Raw genomic sequence first — 20,769 nt, 5'->3', positions numbered from 1 at the left:
ACTAGCTTCACTGCCACTCCAGAAAAATTATGTATCTAGAATCGACTTCAATAAGAGGACCTTCATTTGCCAGTCTTGTTGCACTCAGTGCTGCTATTTGGATGTATTACTGCTGAAAGAGTTCTCTCACAACAAAAGCCGTTCATCTTTCAGGTCTACTGGGTTTTGTGAGCACATACCATATACCAAAGGGGAATGGAATCAATTTTGCAGAAGTTTTTATACTTTTTTTTTTTGTATTTTCACTGCAGGGTAGGATACCTATATGCCACAATAATCAGGCCAAGATTGGGTAAACAGACAATTTTTAGGGAACCTTTTCTAACAGCTTCCTCACCCCAGAAAGTGAGATAGTGTGATCCTTAAAAGGCTGTTCAGACTCAAGGTGGGCCACCAAATCCCGGGGCTACTTCAGTCTAGTGAGAAGCCCTATGGCCTGGGCTGCCCATATGCAGGGTTGTGACTACAGTTCCTGGTATTATCCCATTCCTTTTGCTTCATCACTGGCCTGTTGCCATAGGACTTTGAGGCAGATTAAAAAATTGGTTAAATAGTATGAGTAGTATGTTTTGACATGCATCTATTAGTTTAAATAAAGCACAGTTACTCAGTCATTAACCTCACTCTGTCTTCCAGAGTCATCAAATTCCAGATCCAAGACAAAAATCAAGATGGGATTCAGTGGATGACCTTGGAACCTTCAGTGTCTGACCAAGCTCTAAGCATTACACAATGCTTTGTTCTGATAATTTCATAGCCATGGAACAAATTGTTCTCAACCACCCATTGCACTAGGGGAAGATGTCACATGTAGAGTAGACACCCCCCTAATACACCAACAGGTTTGAGATCTTTTACCCTTAACTTGGTTTAGCCCATCTGCCCCAACAGTATAGTAGGGTCTGGCAGCTAGGTATGCTAAAATTTCTAGAAACCATAGGTAAAAGTTAAAAAGATCCAGGTAGAGCAGGTAGACATAAAAGGTAGAAAGCAGCCCTTATGCTAGAAACACACATCTTTCCTGACCAAGTCCTACAACCGAATCACCCAAAATGTACTGAGATTCAGTAACTAGCTCGCATGCTATTGACCATACAGCACACCACATCTTCCAACTCAAAGAATTTTCACTTGTCCTACCTGTTGGAGATTCTCTCCCCCTTCATCTCTACCTCTTGGCTTCTTTCAAGTACCAGTTAAAATCCCATATATTACAGAAAAGTTTTGTTCATTGCTTAATGACTATGTTATTAAATAGTCCTTCAATTAAAAAAAAAAAAAAGAAAGAAAGAAAGCACAGATCTCTTCCTCCTCAAATCTCCCAGAAATGGGAGTATACAAAGATTATACTGCCTTGTTCCCTTTGCTAACAACTATCAGAGAAATTAGTTCACACAGTAGTATGAAAACAAAAGGGGTTGAGGGAATGGGGGTGGGGTAGGAGAGATGATCTCAACCTCGATACTCAAAGTAACTATTACTCTTGTCAAAGGTTTCAGTTTTTTAAATAAAGAATTCATTTGCATGTAATAAACTATGTTCCCGACTTGCTACAAGTTTGCAAAATGTTTTCTTTTAAAAATTTAAGTTTAAATAAAAGTCTTCTCTTACCAAAAAAAAAAAAATTAAGTTTAAATAAAAGTCTTCTCTTACAAAAAAAAAAAAAAAAAAAAAAAAAAAAAAAAAAAAAAACTTTCATTTTCTACTATGTTCTGAATTGGTTTATCCAATCACATTCCAGTATGCAAATACCCCTCAATCACTTCATATTAAAAGGAACAAATAAAGGGAAGGGTTCAGTCTGGATAAGATTGCAGAGCCTGTCAGCTATTTAATTACCCTTGTGTCTCTACGATCAGCCCAGAAATGTCATCTAAGGAAAAGACCCCAACCAATTTGGGAGAGGGGAACATACCTGCTCCACTCTTCAACTGCAAAATCCAATATACTAAGGTTAGTAGATTCAAGCAGCATGTCTGTTACCTTACCTTAAGGAAGTTATTTGAAAAATGGGGAGGTTCATTTAAGGTAGCTTTATTTAAAGTACATTTTATGAATAAATAATAGCTATGCATAATAGGAATTTGGGTGAAAAATCTTACTAATGCTTATTATTAATATTATTAATTACTTGTTAATATTTATTAGCTGGGGGAAAATAACCTAATACAAACTTGTTTGGATTCTTATAGTCAACTATATTAGAAAATCTTCTCATAAGAGCTTTCATAAGTCACTTAAGGAGCATAGTTAATGCTGTAGTTTCTTGTGTATGGAGGTGAAGGAGCAGGGAATGTTTAAAGATGATTATTTCAATAAGCATATTTGAGGGCAAAGTTGATAGAAACCCAGAATATTGTATTGTGCATTGTGAATATATTAATTTGTCTCACTAGGTGAGATTACTACTATTGAAACAAATACCTGGTTAGCAGAGTAGTCAATTAATAGGAATATAGAGTCAAAACAGGTCTCCAGCCTTTCAACTAAGAAGTGAAGGATAAAATGAAACTAAATTATGGTTCCAGCTTGATAGTCTAAAAATGTTCCTGTGATGTGGGTCCGTCCCAAAATGTTATATAAAACCTGCAAGCCAAATTGCAGGACATATGAAGAAAGACTTTTTGTCCCAGCCAACTCATTTAAGTTGTAGTTTGTTACATAATTTGAAACTGACTTTAGCTATAAAGCAGAAAATGAGAATGCTTGTGTCTGAACTTTATAAAAGGCCAATTTTTCATTCTGAGCAAACCAATTTTAATAACAGAAAAAATAAAAGAGGAAAAAAATGCTTATTTGCAGATCTTAAACATTTTAAAGTTTATCATATTTCTCTGTGTGCATATGTGTATGTGTGTGCATGTATGTGTGTATCATATGATATTTTTAAAAAAGTAGAGGATATATTAGAATACATAAAATTTGCAAATAAATATAAAAAGCAGAAATGTTAAACATATCTTTTAGAGACCATACCATAAATAGTATTAAAGTAAGTCAATTAAGGAATTAAGATAGTACAAGAAAACTATGAAAACCTAAATGGAAATTTAAGAATGAAATCCTAAATAATTATTGGTTAAAGAACAAATTATATTTTTTTAAAATAAGAACTAGATGAACAGCAATGATAATTACAAATCAACCTACCAGAATTTCTGAAATGTTGCTAAAGCAATCCTGAGATTTGTTACACATTAAATATAGTGATTATTAATTTGCCAAGTGTTTTCTTCACTATAATACTCATGGGGGCATTAGACTAGATGGCCCCTAAGGATTTTCTCTTCCACCTCTGTCTATAATTCTACCCATGCCTGCTGATGTGTTGAGAGGTGAACATCAGAGGTAGGATACTGTAACTGCTCCCTTTGCAAAGTCTGATAATTATACTCTATATCTGAAATTGTGCTTACAAGAGACTTAGAACCTTCACCATAACAAATACAACCAAACTGAATATGTTTAGCCCTCTCTGATGGAAGGTGGGATTTGCTGGCGAGGAAGTTGAGAGAAAGGAGAGAAAAATGGATATATTTTTAAAATCTACTAAAAGTTTCTATTCTCTTCCACTCCATGTTAAGCCCAAAATATAATAACAAGTGACATTTACAATTTGCTTTTGATTTGGTTTGGTTTTGCAAGGCAACTGGGTTAAGTGACTTATCCAAGGTCACACAGCTAGTATGTGTTAAGTGTCTAAAATGGAATTTGAACTCAGGTCCTCCTGATTCCAGAGCCAGTGGTCTATCCACTGCGCCATCTAGTTGCTCCAAAGGTGACATTTATAAAGCTTTCCCAGCTTTGAAAACCATATTATCTGCATTGTCTCTTTCAAACTCTACAACAAACTTTCATGATAGGTATTTTCATCATAGATATTACAGGTATAATAAACTATTTTACAAAGAAGCAAATTGAGGTTTGAAGTAAAAGACTTGTTTCTGTGTCATGGCTAAAAATGGAAGAGATCTTATTCCAAGTGGGACCTTCCTGGCTTTACGTCTAGACTGTTTTTCACTGAATTGCACTTGTCTAAGTGATTGCCTTGCCAGCCTATACCTACAGAAGTAGAGACAGCATTGCTCCTGCAATCAATCATCTTGGATTTGAGAACTAGAGACAGGAATACATATATACATAATACACATTTGTATATATGCATATATGTGTGTGTGTTTGTGTGTGCATACAGTCATTAACTTTGCTACCGAAGAAAAAATGTGTAATAAGGAAGGAGATAATGAGTTTTCTCAAAATATATATACACATACATACATATACATATATCTATATACACACATACATACACACAGAGAGAATTTTCTTTGTCTCCTCTTTCTTCCCTCCCTCCTTCTCTCTCTCTCTCTTATCTCTCTCTCTCTCTCTCTCTCTTTCTCTCTCTCTCTCTCTCCATATATATATGCATATATAATCTCATCTCTGTCTATAATTCTATGCTATATACATTAAGATGAATTTAAAACTTCTATACATACCTGCTGATATGTTGAGAGGTGAGCATCAAATCTGAGACAAGGTAACTGTGTTCCCCTTGCAAAGTGCAAGTGAGAATATGTGTGAGTACCTATATACTCTTATACATATACATATGCAAACATACAAACACATACACACACATTTGCCACTGACTAACATAAGAACAAGCTGATTAAATTTGGGGATCATCTGGCATTGTCAGTAGACAAGTGCTGACTTTTCAGAGCTTCAATCAAATGTATGGTTCATACACTATTCCAACAAGGTATAAGGACTAATACAGGGAAGACAGATATCCATTTTGCCATATCCATAGAATCAAGTTAAAGGACAGCTTTTAAAGGATTTGGCAGTCAATAATATAAATATATTAAGAACTAAATTTCTTTTGTGCATATGTAATTTAGAAGACATAGAAACAGAAGTATAAAAAATTCAAAGTTTTTGGAAATTAGTGGATAGATAAATGTGAAAAAACCAAATCCCCTGCCTTCTACACTCACCAGGGCTGCCTTATATTGTAATGTTCAGGCTAGCTTTCTGGAATTAAGGAGTGCAGGAGGCATGAGAGTCACCAGGAGGATGGTCATAAATGGAATGTCTCATCTCCAATCCTCTCAGTCCTTAAATGCCCTATTACAATTACATCATTCTAGCATACTGAATATGTATGAACTAGAGAACCATTACATCACTGGACTAAGTACTAAGTATACATATACTAAAGATCCATCATTTCATCAATTCCACTGAATTAACATTCAGTTGTAAGTATCTTTGTTTCAAGTATACTTCTCCAGAGTTCCGGCCCTCTACTTTATATAGATCAAAGCAAGCTTTTTTTTCCCTCCATATATATTTTAGCCTGGAAAATGTGAACATTATTCTATACTAAGAAAGTGATGGTCAAAAGATCAATTGTATTTGCCAGCAGAAGTTTTATAGAAAACAAGACTCATAACCCCATCCAAAAGCAGAAGCTCTTTTCTTTGAAATGTGCTATCACTGAAAAGTTCAAAGACTTTATCTCCTCAGCAATCATTGCCTATTAATAATCAGTTTACTTTGACCAGTGCCAAATTTGATGCTGCATAGAACAGATGGGTACCTGCACTAGCCAACAGCCACTTTAACATACATTACAAGCCAGAAAAGACCAGTGTTCATGAATATACACTATCTTAAATGCCATGTTATAAAAAGAAATTATGCTGATTCTTAAAGAAGGTGTGAAGGCTATATATAGGGAAATGGTCCTATGAGTAAGTAGGATAACCACAGGGTATGTAAACTATGTGAACCTTTTTAAAATGAACCAACCTTCCAGGCCTCAGTTGTAAGTAGAAGACTAAAAAAATCAGATGCTTGGGAATAATATAGCTCCAAAAGCAAGGAAGTTTTGCTAAAGATCTCAAGTTCCAGTCATTTAAAGGCACCATTCTACTCAAACAATGGCAGATGTACAATGGAATATTAGAGTGGACTATAGTGATTCCCCTATTGGTATCAGAAAACAGTTGATTCTACCCAAAGCATATCACTCTGTACCTATAAGTTTCACATTATAACTGAATATGTGGATCAAGAAAGAATCTATTGTCTAGTAAGAAGCCATTTTACTAGTGAAACCTCTCCCACACTATCTTGCTCCTAGAGTGGAGATGAAACTTGCAGCACTAGAATAAGGTTCAGGGAATCAGTAGGAGGATAGATTGTCAGTGGAGATCAAAAACATCCTGAAGACACTTTGAGGTAGGATGTCTCAGACAGCATAAATTAATAAGGAAAAGAGATTATAAGTAAAGAGAAATTAATATCCTAAAGTGAATCAAAAGACCCTAAACATAGTAGAATAAATTTGAAAGTCAACAATCCAGGAACAGAGACATATATTGTCATATATGTATATATAAGATTTTTTGAATCTTTAAATTATTTAGCAGAGTACCCAGGATTCTCTATTGTCTAATATGTCCTTCAACCCAGTACTACTACCCACTCACAAACACATGCACATATGTTTGTTTATATGTATATGTGAGGACATCTATTTTGTGTTCCTATTTCCAGTATTCTAAAACCACTCGTCCTGTGATTAAGAAGATAAAATAAAATAAAATAATATCCAACTATTCATATGACTAAAACTATACAACCTAATCTATGAGAACTCGTGAAGTCATCATTTTGAGGAACTTCATTTCATCATTATAAATCTTGCCTTTATTTTTAAATGACATTTACAAAAATTATTCTATGGTTCACATTTCTTTGTGCCCAAAATAAACTAAAGGGGGAAATGAGAATTGCAAAATTATGGCATCTTTGATTTAAAAGAGTAGAAAAATAGTGCCATTGTGACATGAATAAGATGTTTTGAGTATTTCAGGTTTAATCACTGTGGGAAACTTTCTGAGGTTAATGCACTATGGATATAATATTGATTCTTTTTTGTATTTCCCAAAAGATATTTATAAACAATGAATGGCATGATTCAGTGAGTGGCAAGAAATTCCCAGTCATTAACCCTGCTACTGAAGAAAAAATTTGTGATGTGGAAGAAGGAGATAAGGTATGTTTTTTTCAATATGAGAATTATTAAGAAAATTTGCTTTCTTTCTTTAGTCCAAGTTTCTTGCCAACAAAAAGATAAGTTGAGTTTTCTCATATGACACTTCATAGGAAGGCTTATTTTCTCTCACTCTCTTTTTTAAAAAATATTAATTTATTTTTAAGATTTTTTTGAGATTTTGATTTCTTTCCTTCTATGCAGTCCTATGCCAATCATTTGAGAAGGTAAATTATATGACATCATTTACACATGTAAAATCATGCAAAACATATTTCCATATTAGCCATGTTGCAAAAAATAAAGTGAAAAATAATACTTCAATTTGTATTCAGAGTTTAGCAGTTCTTTGAAGGTGAATAGTATTTTTCATGATAAATTCTTCAGAACTATCTTAAAACATTGTATTAATCAAAGTATCTGTGATTTTCACAGTTGTGTAAAAAAACAACATCCAAACATAAAAATTTGTGATTAATATATATATTCATATCATTAATCTCAACTTGGATTTTTTTAAATTTCTCTTTATAGGTATTAAATTATACTTTGGTATAAATACCAATTGTCCTGAAAATTTTAGGCAGTTAAATAAGGCTATTTAATGTTTTATATTTTCTGTGAAAATCTTATCATGGAATCAGCCTCAATTAAATGAACAATTCAATGATACATTTATTAAGCATCTATTATTTTCAAGCACTTTGGTAGGCTAGGCATATAAAGTACAGTGCCTGGCACATAGCAAAAACAATAAGTGCTGAGAAAGAAACACTCATTCCGGGGGCGTGGGGTGAGGGAAGAATACTTGCCAGGCCTTAAGGGAGCAGGCTCTCTTAATGGGTAAGGAACATAGTAACAGACAAGAGCAATGAACCTGCATTTCTACAGATCACATCATCTTGGAAGCACCAATAACTTTTAAAATCCCAGAATTAGGTATAAAAACAGTAGCAAGAAAAATCCTGAAGCTTGGGACAATCCGTGTACAACTCCCTAGGTAAGCAGAGCTCCATAAGGTTCAAAGCCAAGAAATATTCTAGAATAATGAAAAAACAACAAAAAAGGATTCTGATTATAAAAAGCTACTATGATAACAGATAAAATCAAGAAACAAATTTAGGAGAAAACAAAGTGAAAATAGCTACAAGCAAAGCCTCAAAGACAAATATATTTGGGACACTGGCCCAAAAAATTTCCTTGAAAAACTTTAAAAAAATGTAAATAAGAGTGATAAGGGAAAAAAGTAAGAAATATATGTTATATATAATATAATATATTTAATGTGTATATAGATATATAGACATATATCTAAATAAATACACAAATTTAGAATTAGAATCTATTTAAATTAATGTATTTATTCAGGGCCATACCAATCAAACTACCAAAAAGTTATTTCATAAAGCTAGAAAAAACAATAACAAAATTCAGAAATGTGTCTTAACAAATAGGTAATTAGGAGGGGATGGAGAATAGCAAGGGAGTGGTGTAAGCAGTGGTCAGAAGCAAAACAGACATTTGAGGAGGGATAGCATAAAAAAGAAAGAGAAGGATAAATAAGAAAATGGGATGAAGGGAAATACACAGTAATTATAATTGAGAATATGAATAGGATAAACTCACTCATAGAACTGAAGGATGACAGAATGGATTAGAAACCAGCATTCAATACTGGGGTGGTTACAAGAAATACTCAAAACAGAAAAATAAACAGTGAGTTAAAATAAGATTTTGGAGTAGGATCTATTATGTTTCAGCTGAGTTTTAAAAAAACTGGGGTCTCATTTATAATCTCACACAAAGCAAAGGCAAAAAAAAAGATATAATTAAAAGATAATCAGAGAAACTATATTTTGTTTAAAAAAATACCAAAGACAATGAAATCATATCACTATTAAATATATATAAACCAAATGGCATAGCATGCAGATTCTTTACAGAAAAGTTGAATGAGGAACAGAAGCTGTACTTCAACATAGCAGGCAACAAAGCTGTACAAATGGAAGACCTCAAATTTCCCTTCTCAGGGGTATATAAACTTATCCATGAAATAAAAAAGAAAAAAAGATATGCAGATGAATAGAATTTTAGAAAAATTAGATATGATAGACATCTAGAGAAAATTGACTGAAAAGAAAAGAATGTGCCTTTTTCCACAGCTGCACATGTGCAGCTACAAGTAGTTTCACAAAAACTGATCATATATTGAGGCATAAAAACCTTAAAAACAAATGAAAAAAATGACAGAAATACTAAATGAACTCTTTTCAGACCATAATGTAATAAAAATTATATTCAATAAATGACTTTAAAATCATAGATCAAAAATTAATTGAAAATTAAATAATCTAAACCTAAAGAATGAGACAAAGAACACAATATAGAAACAATAATTTCATTAAAGATAATGGCAACAGGGGGCAGCTAGGTGGCGCAGTGGATAGAGCACCAGCCCTGAAGTCAGAAGGACCTGAGTTCAAATCTGATCTCAGACACTTTGCACTTCCTAGCTGTGTGACCTTAGGCAAGTCACTTAACCCCATTTGCCTCAGCAAACAAACAAACAAAAAATATAAAGACACCAATAAGGTCACATACCAAAATGGAATGCAGCCAAGGTGAATCATGTTCCAGTGTTTAAGGAAACTTTGGTGTTCTATTTTATGTAAATAGTAGTTCTAAGGGGAGAAATTTCAATCATAAAATATTAAATTATATTTACAAAAAAGAGGTTTTCAAGTGAGGGATGAACAAAGAATATGTCATGAAATTGGAGCTCCATTTGAAATCAGAAAACTTGTATCCAAACCCCAGATGTCCCATTGTGTGATGTTGGCAAATCCCTTCAGTTCTCTAGACTCCACTCTAGATTCTAATGAGATAAGGAAGTTGGGCTAGCTACTCTTCAAGTTCCATTTCAGATTTGTAACATATTAACTTTAGGACAGTGGTAAATTTTTTATATAAATATAGGCTCAAGATGTTAAAAGTTCCATCCCAGTTCAAATTCTATGATTCTCTCATTTGAAATTATGTAAATCTTATGAAAATCAGTGAAAATAAATCTAATGTTTGCTCTTTTTCTATCAAATTTCCTCTAATGCTCTCTTGTCTGATTCGTGTTCATATTTAACCATCAAATGAATTCTATCACTATATGTTGTTCCACAGTTAACTTATATTGGGAAATAATTAAGGTATTATCCCTCTAAACTTAACTTGCTTTATATTTTTAGGAAGATGTGGACAAGGCAGTGAAAGCAGCAAGGAAGGCTTTTCAGATTGGATCACCATGGAGGACAATGGATGCTTCAGAGAGGGGACGACTCCTGAACAAACTGGCTGATCTGATGGAAAGGGACTATCTGCTTTTGGCTGTAAGTATGCACCAGATAAAAGAGAGAGTTGGTAGAGTTCTCAATTATGTTCATTATCACATGCTGATTTTGTTTGACATGATGATATCTTGCATATATAAATATACATTTATATGTGTGTATATATGTGTCATTTTCTAGAGGAATGCATTTTGAGAATGTATTTCTCCTGTCTCCCTCTGTTGAAAGAAATTTTATTGACAGCTCCTTTACAGGTAGTAGTAGCAGTATTAGTAGTGGTGATGGTGGTAATGTGGTAATGTAACAGTTCTCATGATGGTAATGATAGTACTAATAATAATATTAGTACTAATACTAGTAACTTATAATAACTCAATGTTTATATGATACCTTTAAAAGATTATAAAGCACTTAATCACAGAAGTGGAATAGATCTGGAGAGTGTCTAGTTTAACTCTTCTACAACTTACCAAAAAAATGTCATCTAGCTTTTGCTAAAAGACTTCCAGTAAGGAGGAAACCACTACTTGCAAGGCATTCCATTCCATACTTGGATAACTTTAATTTTCCAAGGAATATTACATCTTTATATGAAGTCTAAAACTGCCTTATTGAAACTTCTGTTATTTATGTATAGCTCTATGATCTTTGACAAAGCAGAAAAACAAGTTAAGTCCTTTTTCCATATGGCTTTTCTTCAAATATTTTAAATCTTTTTGGCTACCCTATTAAAGAGCAGACACAGATTGACCTCTCATCCTACTGAAAGGTCACAGATCTTGTTCAAAAGAACCAATGTCTAACTCTTTTAATCTCTTCACACCTTTTATCTGTGAAGCTGATTCTTTGAATTGTTGTCTACAACAATATAATTTGTTTCTGCTCAATATAGTAGTATTATTAGATTAGATTATAGTCACATGAAAAGGTGCTCCAAATCACTATTGATCAGAGAAATGCAAATCAAAACAACTCTGAGATACCACTACACACCTGTCAGATTGGCTAGAATGACAGGGAAAGATAATGCAGAATGTTGGAGGGGATATGGAAAAACTGGGACACTGATACATTGTTGGTGGAATTATGAATACATCCAGCCATTCTGGAGAGCAGTTTGGAACTATACTCATAAAGTTATCAAACTGTGCATACCCTTTGATCCAGCAGTGTTACCACTGGGCTTAATATCCCAAAGAGATCTTACTGGAGGGAAAGGGTCCTGTAATTGCAAAAATGTTTGTGGCAGCCCTCTTTGTAGTGGCCAGAAACTGGAAAATGAGGATATGCCTCTTTATTGGAGAATGGCTGAATAAATTGTGGTATATGAATGTTATGGAATATTGTTATTCTGTAAAAAATGACCACCAGGATGGTTTCAGAAAGGCCTGGAGAGACTTACATGAAGTGATGCTAAATGAAATGAGCAGAATCAGGAGATCATTATACTGATAGATATGGCCCTCTAAAACAATGAGATGATTCAAACTAGTTCCAATTGTTCAGTAATAAAGAGAGCCATCTATACCCAGAGAGAGAGTTATGGGAACTGTGTGTGGACCACAACATAGCATTTCCATTCTTTTTTATTGTTTGCTTGCATTTCTGTTTTCCTTCTCAGGTTTTTTTTTTCTTTCTAGATCCAATTTTTCTTGTGCAGCAAGATAAATTTATAAATATGTATACATATATTGGATTTAACATGCATTTTAACATATTTAACATGTATCAGACTACCTGTCATCTAGGAGAGGGGGTGTGGGGAAGGAGGGGAAAATTTGGAACAGAAGATTTTGCAAGGGTCAATGTTAAAAAAAATTACCCATACATATGTTTTATAAATTAAAAGCTATAATAAAAAAAATTTAAATAAACACAGAGGTAATAAAAGTTGGGCCATATTATATTTATTTAATCAAAGCAGCATGTAATTTATCAGATCTCTGGCAAATTCTTCTACACTGAGACTAGCAAACTGTACTGTGCCTAGAGATAATAAGAAAAAGCGATAGAATATATGTGTGTATGTGTGTGTATATATATATATATTTCATATAATATATATAAATTCATAATGTGAGTATAAGTTTTAATGCTTCTATCATTCTTATGTTCATTGCATCTCTTGGAATACATTTAACATTTTAGTAATTTTATAGATTGGCAGTGCATCAGTTAGGAGATATGATCCCCAAAAACCAAATTCATGAAAGTCCTAGAAATTTAGATCTGAAAATTATCTTAGAAGACATATAGTTAATAAAAAAGTTAATAAACTAAAAAGTCTTATATAAATAATATCAGTCTTATTCACATAGTCCAGAATGACTTGCCACAAAGAGCTGGGCCCAACATTTTACATAAAATTACAAAGCTAGCTAGGTTTAAAACATCATCATTTTGAAAATTATGAACTTTCAGAATATAAATCATTCATTCTATTATGTGATATATTGTCAGTTTATTACTGATTAGTATCTATTAAGTCCAAAGCAAGCTTGGTAGGGGAAAAATACAATAATATTGTAACCAAGACATAGTTCCTTTTTATATTAAGCTTATAATCTACTAGAAGTTGGGTAGGTAGGAGAGGAAATATGCCATATATATTAATCTTCCTTATTGAGAGATCTGTTCATGTTCATTAAGTTCCTATTGCTCACCAATTACCCCTATCCTCGTATTCTGAGATCCCACAATGTGGTCCCACCCCCACCTCCATTACAATCCAATACTATTCTGTTCTAAGTATTCTCCTTTCAGTCTCTGAAGAGTAAAAGATTACTTGAGGAGTACTTTAGCAGTAGTGTCTCTCTCAAAACATGAGCTAAGCCTAAAGTTACATTTTCAGGAGTAATCACAACAAAATATGTGATTTCTTCAATGGGAGGAACTCCTGGTTTGCTACCTCCTAATATCCTACATAAGGCAACTTATTTTGGAGGTTGGTCTTAGGGTGTTGCCATAAGCATTTAAGTGGTATGACCAGGGTCACCTTATTAGTAGGTATTAGAATAAACAGTGAAGCCTGAGTACAAACTTACCTATTACTTTTCCCTTCCTCATTATAACAAGATTGTTGTCTGAAATACAATTAATCTAATACTCACTTTTAATAGTACTTGAAACTCAATGTGGGGCCTGATCTTTTTTTTCAGACAATAGAATCGATGAATGGTGGAAAAGTCTTTTCCCATGCCTATCAGCTAGATTTAGGTTTCTCTGTGAGAACTCTACGCTACTGTGCAAGTTGGGCTGATAAAATTCAAGGTCGTACAATCCCAATTGGTAAGTAAATTTGAGAAGCACTTTTTAAAAGAGTATATTAGCACTTGATGCTAGAATTATTTTTAATATTTTCTACCACTTTTTCCTCCTCTCTCCTAGTCTTTCTTCCTTTGCTTTAGTCTCTGACAGATTCAGAATCTCCTTGCCAAGGCCAATCCTTGCTCATGTACATAAAATTCTATTCCCTCCTATCATCTCCAGCAGATTGCATTCTACAATCATCCTGCCTCTATCTTGAATCTTTGTTTTTTTAAAAAGCTCTCGTCTCCTTTATCTTTAATACACTCACATCCTACCATCCCCTCAAGTTATTACCCTTACTCTCTCAACTTTTTAGTCAAAGTCTTAGAAAGAAAAAACTTCATGTTACTTGCCTCCAATTGTTCCCCTTTTCCTTCTCAGCAATCTTTTTACCCTCTTCATTAAACTGCTAATTTCTAATTGACAAATCTGATGTTCTTTCCTCAGCCTAATCCTTTTCAACTCATTTGCTGAGTTTCACATCATTAGCCATCCTTTCCTCCTAGATACTTTCTCCCCTTTAAGTTTTTTCTGACACTACTCTCTCCTGCTTTGACTCCCATCTAACTAATTTTTTTAAATTTTTATTATTTTTTATGTAAATTATTTTCTTATTTTTAATGTAAATTAGTATTTTATTTTTCCAAATACATATAAAGATAATTTTCAACATTCATATTTAATAGGATTTTGAATTCCAAATTTCCTCCATCCCTCCAATTTCTTCATACTCCCCCAAGACAGCAAGCAATTATATATAGGTTATGTGTGTGCAATCATGAAAAATATAATTCCATATAATGACTGTTTCTTCTCAATCTTCTTTACTAACTTATCCATGTCACATTTTCTAATCCTCAAGGTTCTTTCAAATGCTTCTTCTCTTCTTCTGCATTCCCTTTTAGTAACTTTATCAGCTTCTATGGGTTACATCCTGTCTCTAAAAAGATAATTCCCCCTTTTACATATCTAGCCATAATCTATAGTTTGAACTTCAATTTCACATTCTTGATTATGAATTGAACATTTCAAACTGTATATTATAGAGATATCTAAAAATCAATTTGTCTAAAATTGAACTTAATCTTTGTCACTAAACTCTTTTCATTTCCAGATTTCAATGTACCAGCCTCCTTCCATTGCATCATATTAATTAACTTAAATTCCTCACCCCACATACCTTATCTGGGTGAATGAAATATTGCTATGTCTATTTTCATAACAACTTTCCCATCCAACACCCTCTTTCCATTCATACAAATATTGACTTAGTTTAGGCTCTCAACACTTCTTGGCAAGATTATGAAAACAGTCTCTTAACTGGTCTCTCTCTCCAATATTTTCTCCAATCTATGCTATTCATTACTGCTAAAGTGATTTTCTTTAAGTACAAATCTGACCATGTAACTCCTTTATTCAACTAATTCCAATGGCTTACTAGTTCATTAAGGATCAAATATAAACTCACCAATTTAACATTTAAAGTCACAGATTAAACCTATCTTTCCAATTACATTGGACACTAATATCCCTCCTACATTCTTTGTTGCAAATGAATTGGCCTCTCTTGCTCACACATGACAGTCTATGCCCCTCTCCATGCCTTTATAATGACTGTCTCCCATTCCTGTAATTCACTCCCTTATCTTTTTTTTTTCCTACAGAGTATCTTTCTTCTTTTAAAATGTAATTCAAACTTCTATATGAAGCTTTTCCTAGGCTCCCCAATTTTGTGTCTTGTCCTTCAAGTTTATCTTGTATTTAACTATTTTATATATATATATCTTTATTATTATATATCATATATGATGCTTAATAAAATTTGTGATGATTGGTTGATTAACAAATAATTAAGAATTTCTGTTGCAAAAGTTTGTTAATACTTATTATATGCCTTTGAAAAACTCAGCAAAATTATGTTATTAACAGACTTGGAAATATTTAAAAATTAAATATAATATCAAATATACTAAAATACAATAATTATTGAAAAGAATAAAATTTAAAACATACAACCCATTTATAGGGTCTGACTTTTCAAAACCTACATTAGTGTTATTAGTGTTTTTTGGCTTGGTTTGATTTTAATCAGCAATGAGATGTTATGCTCATATATCAAGCAGTAGTTAGCCAGCACATTTTCCATAATTTGATAACATATAGACACAACCATTCGCCCTTAATCTTGTTTTGTACTACTAATGTAAAATTCTGCTGAAAGTTGTTGACTCATAAAAAGATAAAAATGAGTGTGTAACCTCAAGTCTCAGATTGGAGATGTGAAAGAATGTATGTTTGAGTTTTTGGTTTGTTCTGGGATTTTTTGTTGTTTGGGGGCAATGCAGTTAATGTTATGGAATGATACATAGATATTTAGAACTAAGAATTATTAGTGTAATTCAGCTCAATTAGAATTCAGAAAAGTTGAAATGACATACTTGTCTAAAATTGACGTAATCACCAAGGAGAGGCAGAGTTTGAGTATAAAGATTGGGAGATCAGCTGAATGTTAGTCTAAAACCTACTTCTAAAGAACAAATGGAAAAAAAGTTGTCCTCAAGACATGCTCTACTTCCAGCATACAGAACTAACTTCACTCTTCAGTTTAATGAGCCTGGTAGTTGAAGATTTGATCGAAATTATCTTTAAGTTTCCCTAAGGATTTAAGATAACCTAGCAACACTGAAACTACCTAAAAACTAATAAAGAAGACCAACCAAGGTGAACCACAGATATGAGATGGGGATTGGGCAGGTCAAAAGCAGTGAAACACAGAATAGCAATGATAAAAAAAAGTAAGGAAATAGTACTATACAGACATGGGCTTTTTGGTGGGTCTAGTTTCTATTTTGTATGAAGTGCAAGAACAAAATGTACAAATACATTGAAATGAATGAGTATTCAAAAGCAACAAATAGTTATTAAACACAATATTAGAACCTTTGTTAGGTTCTTGGGAAATATAAACAGGAATTTTTTTTACTTAGCAGAAAAGACAAAATTGGATATTATGTAAGTGGAATGAAATCAGATTCAGATTTAGACCAGAAGTCTTTGGGCAGGGAGAAGAGAGAAAAAGAGGAGGGAATGTTTGTGGCTTTCTGTTTTCATTATTTAAATCATTTAGGACAGGACATTGATGGAGATTTTATCACCAGCAAAGGAAATAAAACATGAATACTTTAGGAATCCTGAATTCTCTTTTGTTGATAAATCATCAATATGTTACAATTCCAGGATGATATTAATGTCCTGCTCTCTGTCTACCCACCACTTCCATATACATGCCATTCTCTGTTATTTTCCCATTGATTTTCTGGAAACCTTTGCAAATATGTTTCAGAATGTTTGAAAAATTGGATTATACCACCTTCTGAATCCCTTCTAACACCTATCTTTGTGGTTGTTCTAATGTGAGTTGGCTGCATGATTTGAGTCAGATCAAATGCCATACCATACAATAAAGGTCACTTAGATTAAAAACACACACACACACACACACACATTTGTAGTAGTAATAAGAATTTAGATGTTCTATTGATAAAATATAATATATATACATTTGTCTATATACATATATATATATGTGACAATATCATACATTAGTATATCATGCAATATTATAAAATCCCTTCTACATAGAAAATATTTGTTTTTGTTTCTATTGGCTATTTCAGAAACATATTTGTGTAATAATAATTTTGGGATTTGTTTGTTTATTTCAGATGGAAAGTTTTTCTCATATACAAGACATGAACCTATTGGTGTTTGTGGCCAAATCATTCCTGTAAGTTGCTTCCACATATAAAACTTTGAAAACTTTTTGAAAAAATACAGTTTTAAAAATTCCTTTAAGCCAAGAGTCCATCCTTGCCAAGATTTCCTTTAAAGCCAAAGAAAGGTTATCTAGATCTTAAAAGATTTGTACTTTCTAGTATGTTATTCAGATAGATAGATAGATAGATGAATAATGAATGAATTGATGAATAAATGTAGATGATTATAATGCCATATATATTTTTTCTGAGCTCTCTCCAACAAACTAGTTGATCTGCAAGGTGGTTTCAAATATCTGATCATTAAATCATCAATATGATAATTTGAAAACAATAAAAAGTGACCAAGAGAACAAGAAGCATTTCAGTTTTTAATCATTTATTGTCCAATTGAGAATATGGTTCGTTCTCCGTGAAACATTGCTCTCTCGGAAGAAAAATCATTCATAAGGACTCAAATTAAAGGGCTAAACTTGCCACTCCTTCCCTACACACAGCAGTTATTTTTTCTAAAAGTTCTTTTAAAATATATGGGAGTTGCCATCAAACCTGTAATCATTTAAAATTTATAATATCACAAGTTGAGTTGGAAATACTATAATTATTATTTAATGTTTGGGAAATGTTGAATGTGTGGGAAATCGTGAGTGAGATTCAGTTCATTATTTAAATGCTTCACAAATCTATTATTTCATTAATGTGAGTTCTCCTTTCTTTGATCTTGATAAAAACTCTCTCAATGTAGATATTCTTCCTAAATTGTTTAAGAGCTGGTAGCCATTCTTCTGATTAGCCTCTCCAAAAATAACTATGTTGGTCTTTAGAAGACATAACTTATCACTTCCCCTAAAATTAAAAGACTGTTACCTCAATAACACCTTTTAGAATTTTTATTCCACTGCTCATAGTCACCCCATACCATGAGGCATCAGGGTATGGTTTTAATGGAAAATACAAGTTAGTATTGATGAATAACTCAATGTTCGTCTATTGCTTTACAGTGGAATTTCCCCTTGGTTTCGCTAGTTTGGAAAATTGGACCTGCCCTTTGCTGTGGAAACACCGTGGTTGTTAAACCAGCAGAGCAGACTCCACTCACTGCTCTTCATGTAGCATCATTAATTAAAGAGGTAAGTTTATTAAGTCACAACATGCTCTCTAACAATCCACTACGTGAAAAACTGGGGTGTTGCCCACACTAAAGCATCCTGATGATCCAATTTTTTCACTTTGCATTATGTAAAACTACTTCTTCACCTAACTGCAAATTGGCCAATGGACCCTGCCTAAACATGAAGAAACATTAAAATCCTTGACACTGACTTCAGAAAATCCACATAAATATATCCCACCACATAAATATTTGCAAAAATTATGTAATATGAGGTGAGTAGAGCCAAGAGATCATTATATATAGTAACAGCAATATTGTTTTAAGAATGATTTTGAACAATTAAGTTATTTGGATTATTATAAAATAACTCAAATTAAAAATGAAAGATATATGAAGAAAGATACCATCTGCATCTAGAGAAAGATATATAGAATAATATATTATATCCCCTCAACATGGGAATGTTTCTTACGCCTAAAACTCTTTAACAGTTGAATCTAACTCTTCAATGGCCATTCTTAATGTTGTAATCTAAAAGGATTATAGGAATTAAATGTTGCCTCATAATAAGTCATTAAAAAAAAACAAGGGGAGAGATAAATATCAAGAATATCTTTAGAACATACCAACAATATACTTCTGTTATGATGAATAAATGAATGAAACCATGCTTAGAGAAAGAGGGTTTTTTTTTTAACTTTCTGATCTTCTTCCTCTACCTCATGAAACTTTAATCTCCAGAAATTTATTTCATCCTTAGATCAATATAAAGATTTTTTGAAAGATATTTTACTATTAAAGGATAAAACAAATAACAAAAATTAACAAATGAATGAAGATTTCCTAATTTGTATAGTAATCTTCTAACTAGATTCTGAAGTTCCTGATAGTGATGGTAATAAGGAAAGCATTCTATTCATAGTAGTTTTAGAGCTTTTTTTCTCTGAGATTAATTTATGACTCTCTATCCTTTTAGGCAGGATTTCCTCCAGGAGTAGTGAATATTGTGCCTGGTTATGGACCCACAGCTGGAGCAGCCATTTCTTCTCACATGGATGTAGATAAAGTGTCCTTCACAGGGTCCACAGAGGTAAGCCAAGTAAGAAACTAAGGTATTACCAATGATTAGTTTATGTAGCCATTTTGGGGTCAAGTTCCATTTAAATTACATTCTTATCTAATTTCTTCAAACATGGTTTAGAGGGAAAAAATTTAGGGAGAGAAGAGTCTCCAATTTAATTCAACCAGTAATCTTTAAGTACCTTCTATTTGCAAGACACTGTGCTAGGTCTGAGAAAATATAAGCCTCCCTAAAAGAATTCTCTCTCTTTTGCTTTTTTATGGTATGTAGCAGAAACATTAGCAAAGAGTAGACATTTAATTAATTAAAACTGCCTGATTGATTGATGGAAGCACTATTACTTCCACTCCTAGAACTCATCAGTGTGCTCTTCCTTCTTATGTTTGTCATACATAGACAGACATCCTAATAAACTTGAATTCTGTGCACACACAAGAATAACAGGAAGAAAGGCCAAGATGGGTCTCATTGATGAGTTAAGAGTAGACATATAAGAATTAATAAGCAAGACTCGATCATGGTCATGAAATCAGTATTTACATGTAGAGGTTACAGTGTAGTGATGGATACTATGAAAGAAACACAAACCAAGCCTTTGTGATTTTAAATGACTACTCTCTATTTAGGGTATTATTTCATAAGATCAATGCTGAATGGTATGGTAGGGTTACTAAGGTCCTACATGCCTATGGCATTTTAGAGAGATTAGAAAGTACTTTTTTACCACAACCCTGTGAAGAACAGCAAAGACCTTGAAATCAGAAATTTTGGATCCAAGATTTTGTCATTAAGTAACTGTACATATTCAGCAAATCACAACTTCATTGTGTCTCAGTCTCTTCCTCTGTATAATAAAAGGGTTGGGTTAAATAAACTTTAAAGCACCTTCCAATTCTAATAGTTTATGAGTTGGGAAGGAAAGGTTGAGGGAGAAAGAAAGGGAAAGATCAAGATCTATACATAAATACATATGTTAAGAAAAAGATATCACAAATATATACCATATCCATCTATATCCACCACAATAATGTATCTATCTTAATGGTTTTTAATTAAAATAACTATCTAGATAGGCTTGA

The 20,769-nt window shown here is 32.8% G+C and overlaps 1 protein-coding gene across 1 annotated transcript in view; it reads left to right on the top strand.

Annotated features, from left to right (window-relative positions):
* The first annotated feature begins 1,776 nt into the window (after nt 1-1,776).
* LOC100919222 (retinal dehydrogenase 1) overlaps nt 1,777-20,769 on the top strand; it is a 32,677-nt gene continuing 13,684 nt past the window's right edge. Inside the window, exons 1-7 of the mRNA XM_012542904.3 lie at nt 1,777-1,953; nt 6,968-7,072; nt 10,309-10,449; nt 13,569-13,698; nt 17,445-17,506; nt 18,497-18,625; nt 19,586-19,699. Of these exons, the coding sequence (XP_012398358.1) occupies nt 1,867-1,953; nt 6,968-7,072; nt 10,309-10,449; nt 13,569-13,698; nt 17,445-17,506; nt 18,497-18,625; nt 19,586-19,699 (768 nt within the window). The 5' untranslated portion in view covers nt 1,777-1,866. The remainder of the gene's footprint in view (nt 1,954-6,967; nt 7,073-10,308; nt 10,450-13,568; nt 13,699-17,444; nt 17,507-18,496; nt 18,626-19,585; nt 19,700-20,769) is intronic.

This window comes from Sarcophilus harrisii, chromosome 1 (genome assembly GCF_902635505.1).
Source record: "Sarcophilus harrisii chromosome 1, mSarHar1.11, whole genome shotgun sequence".
NCBI lineage: Eukaryota > Metazoa > Chordata > Mammalia > Dasyuromorphia > Dasyuridae > Sarcophilus > Sarcophilus harrisii.
This window is presented reverse-complemented; position numbering and strand designations above follow the sequence as displayed.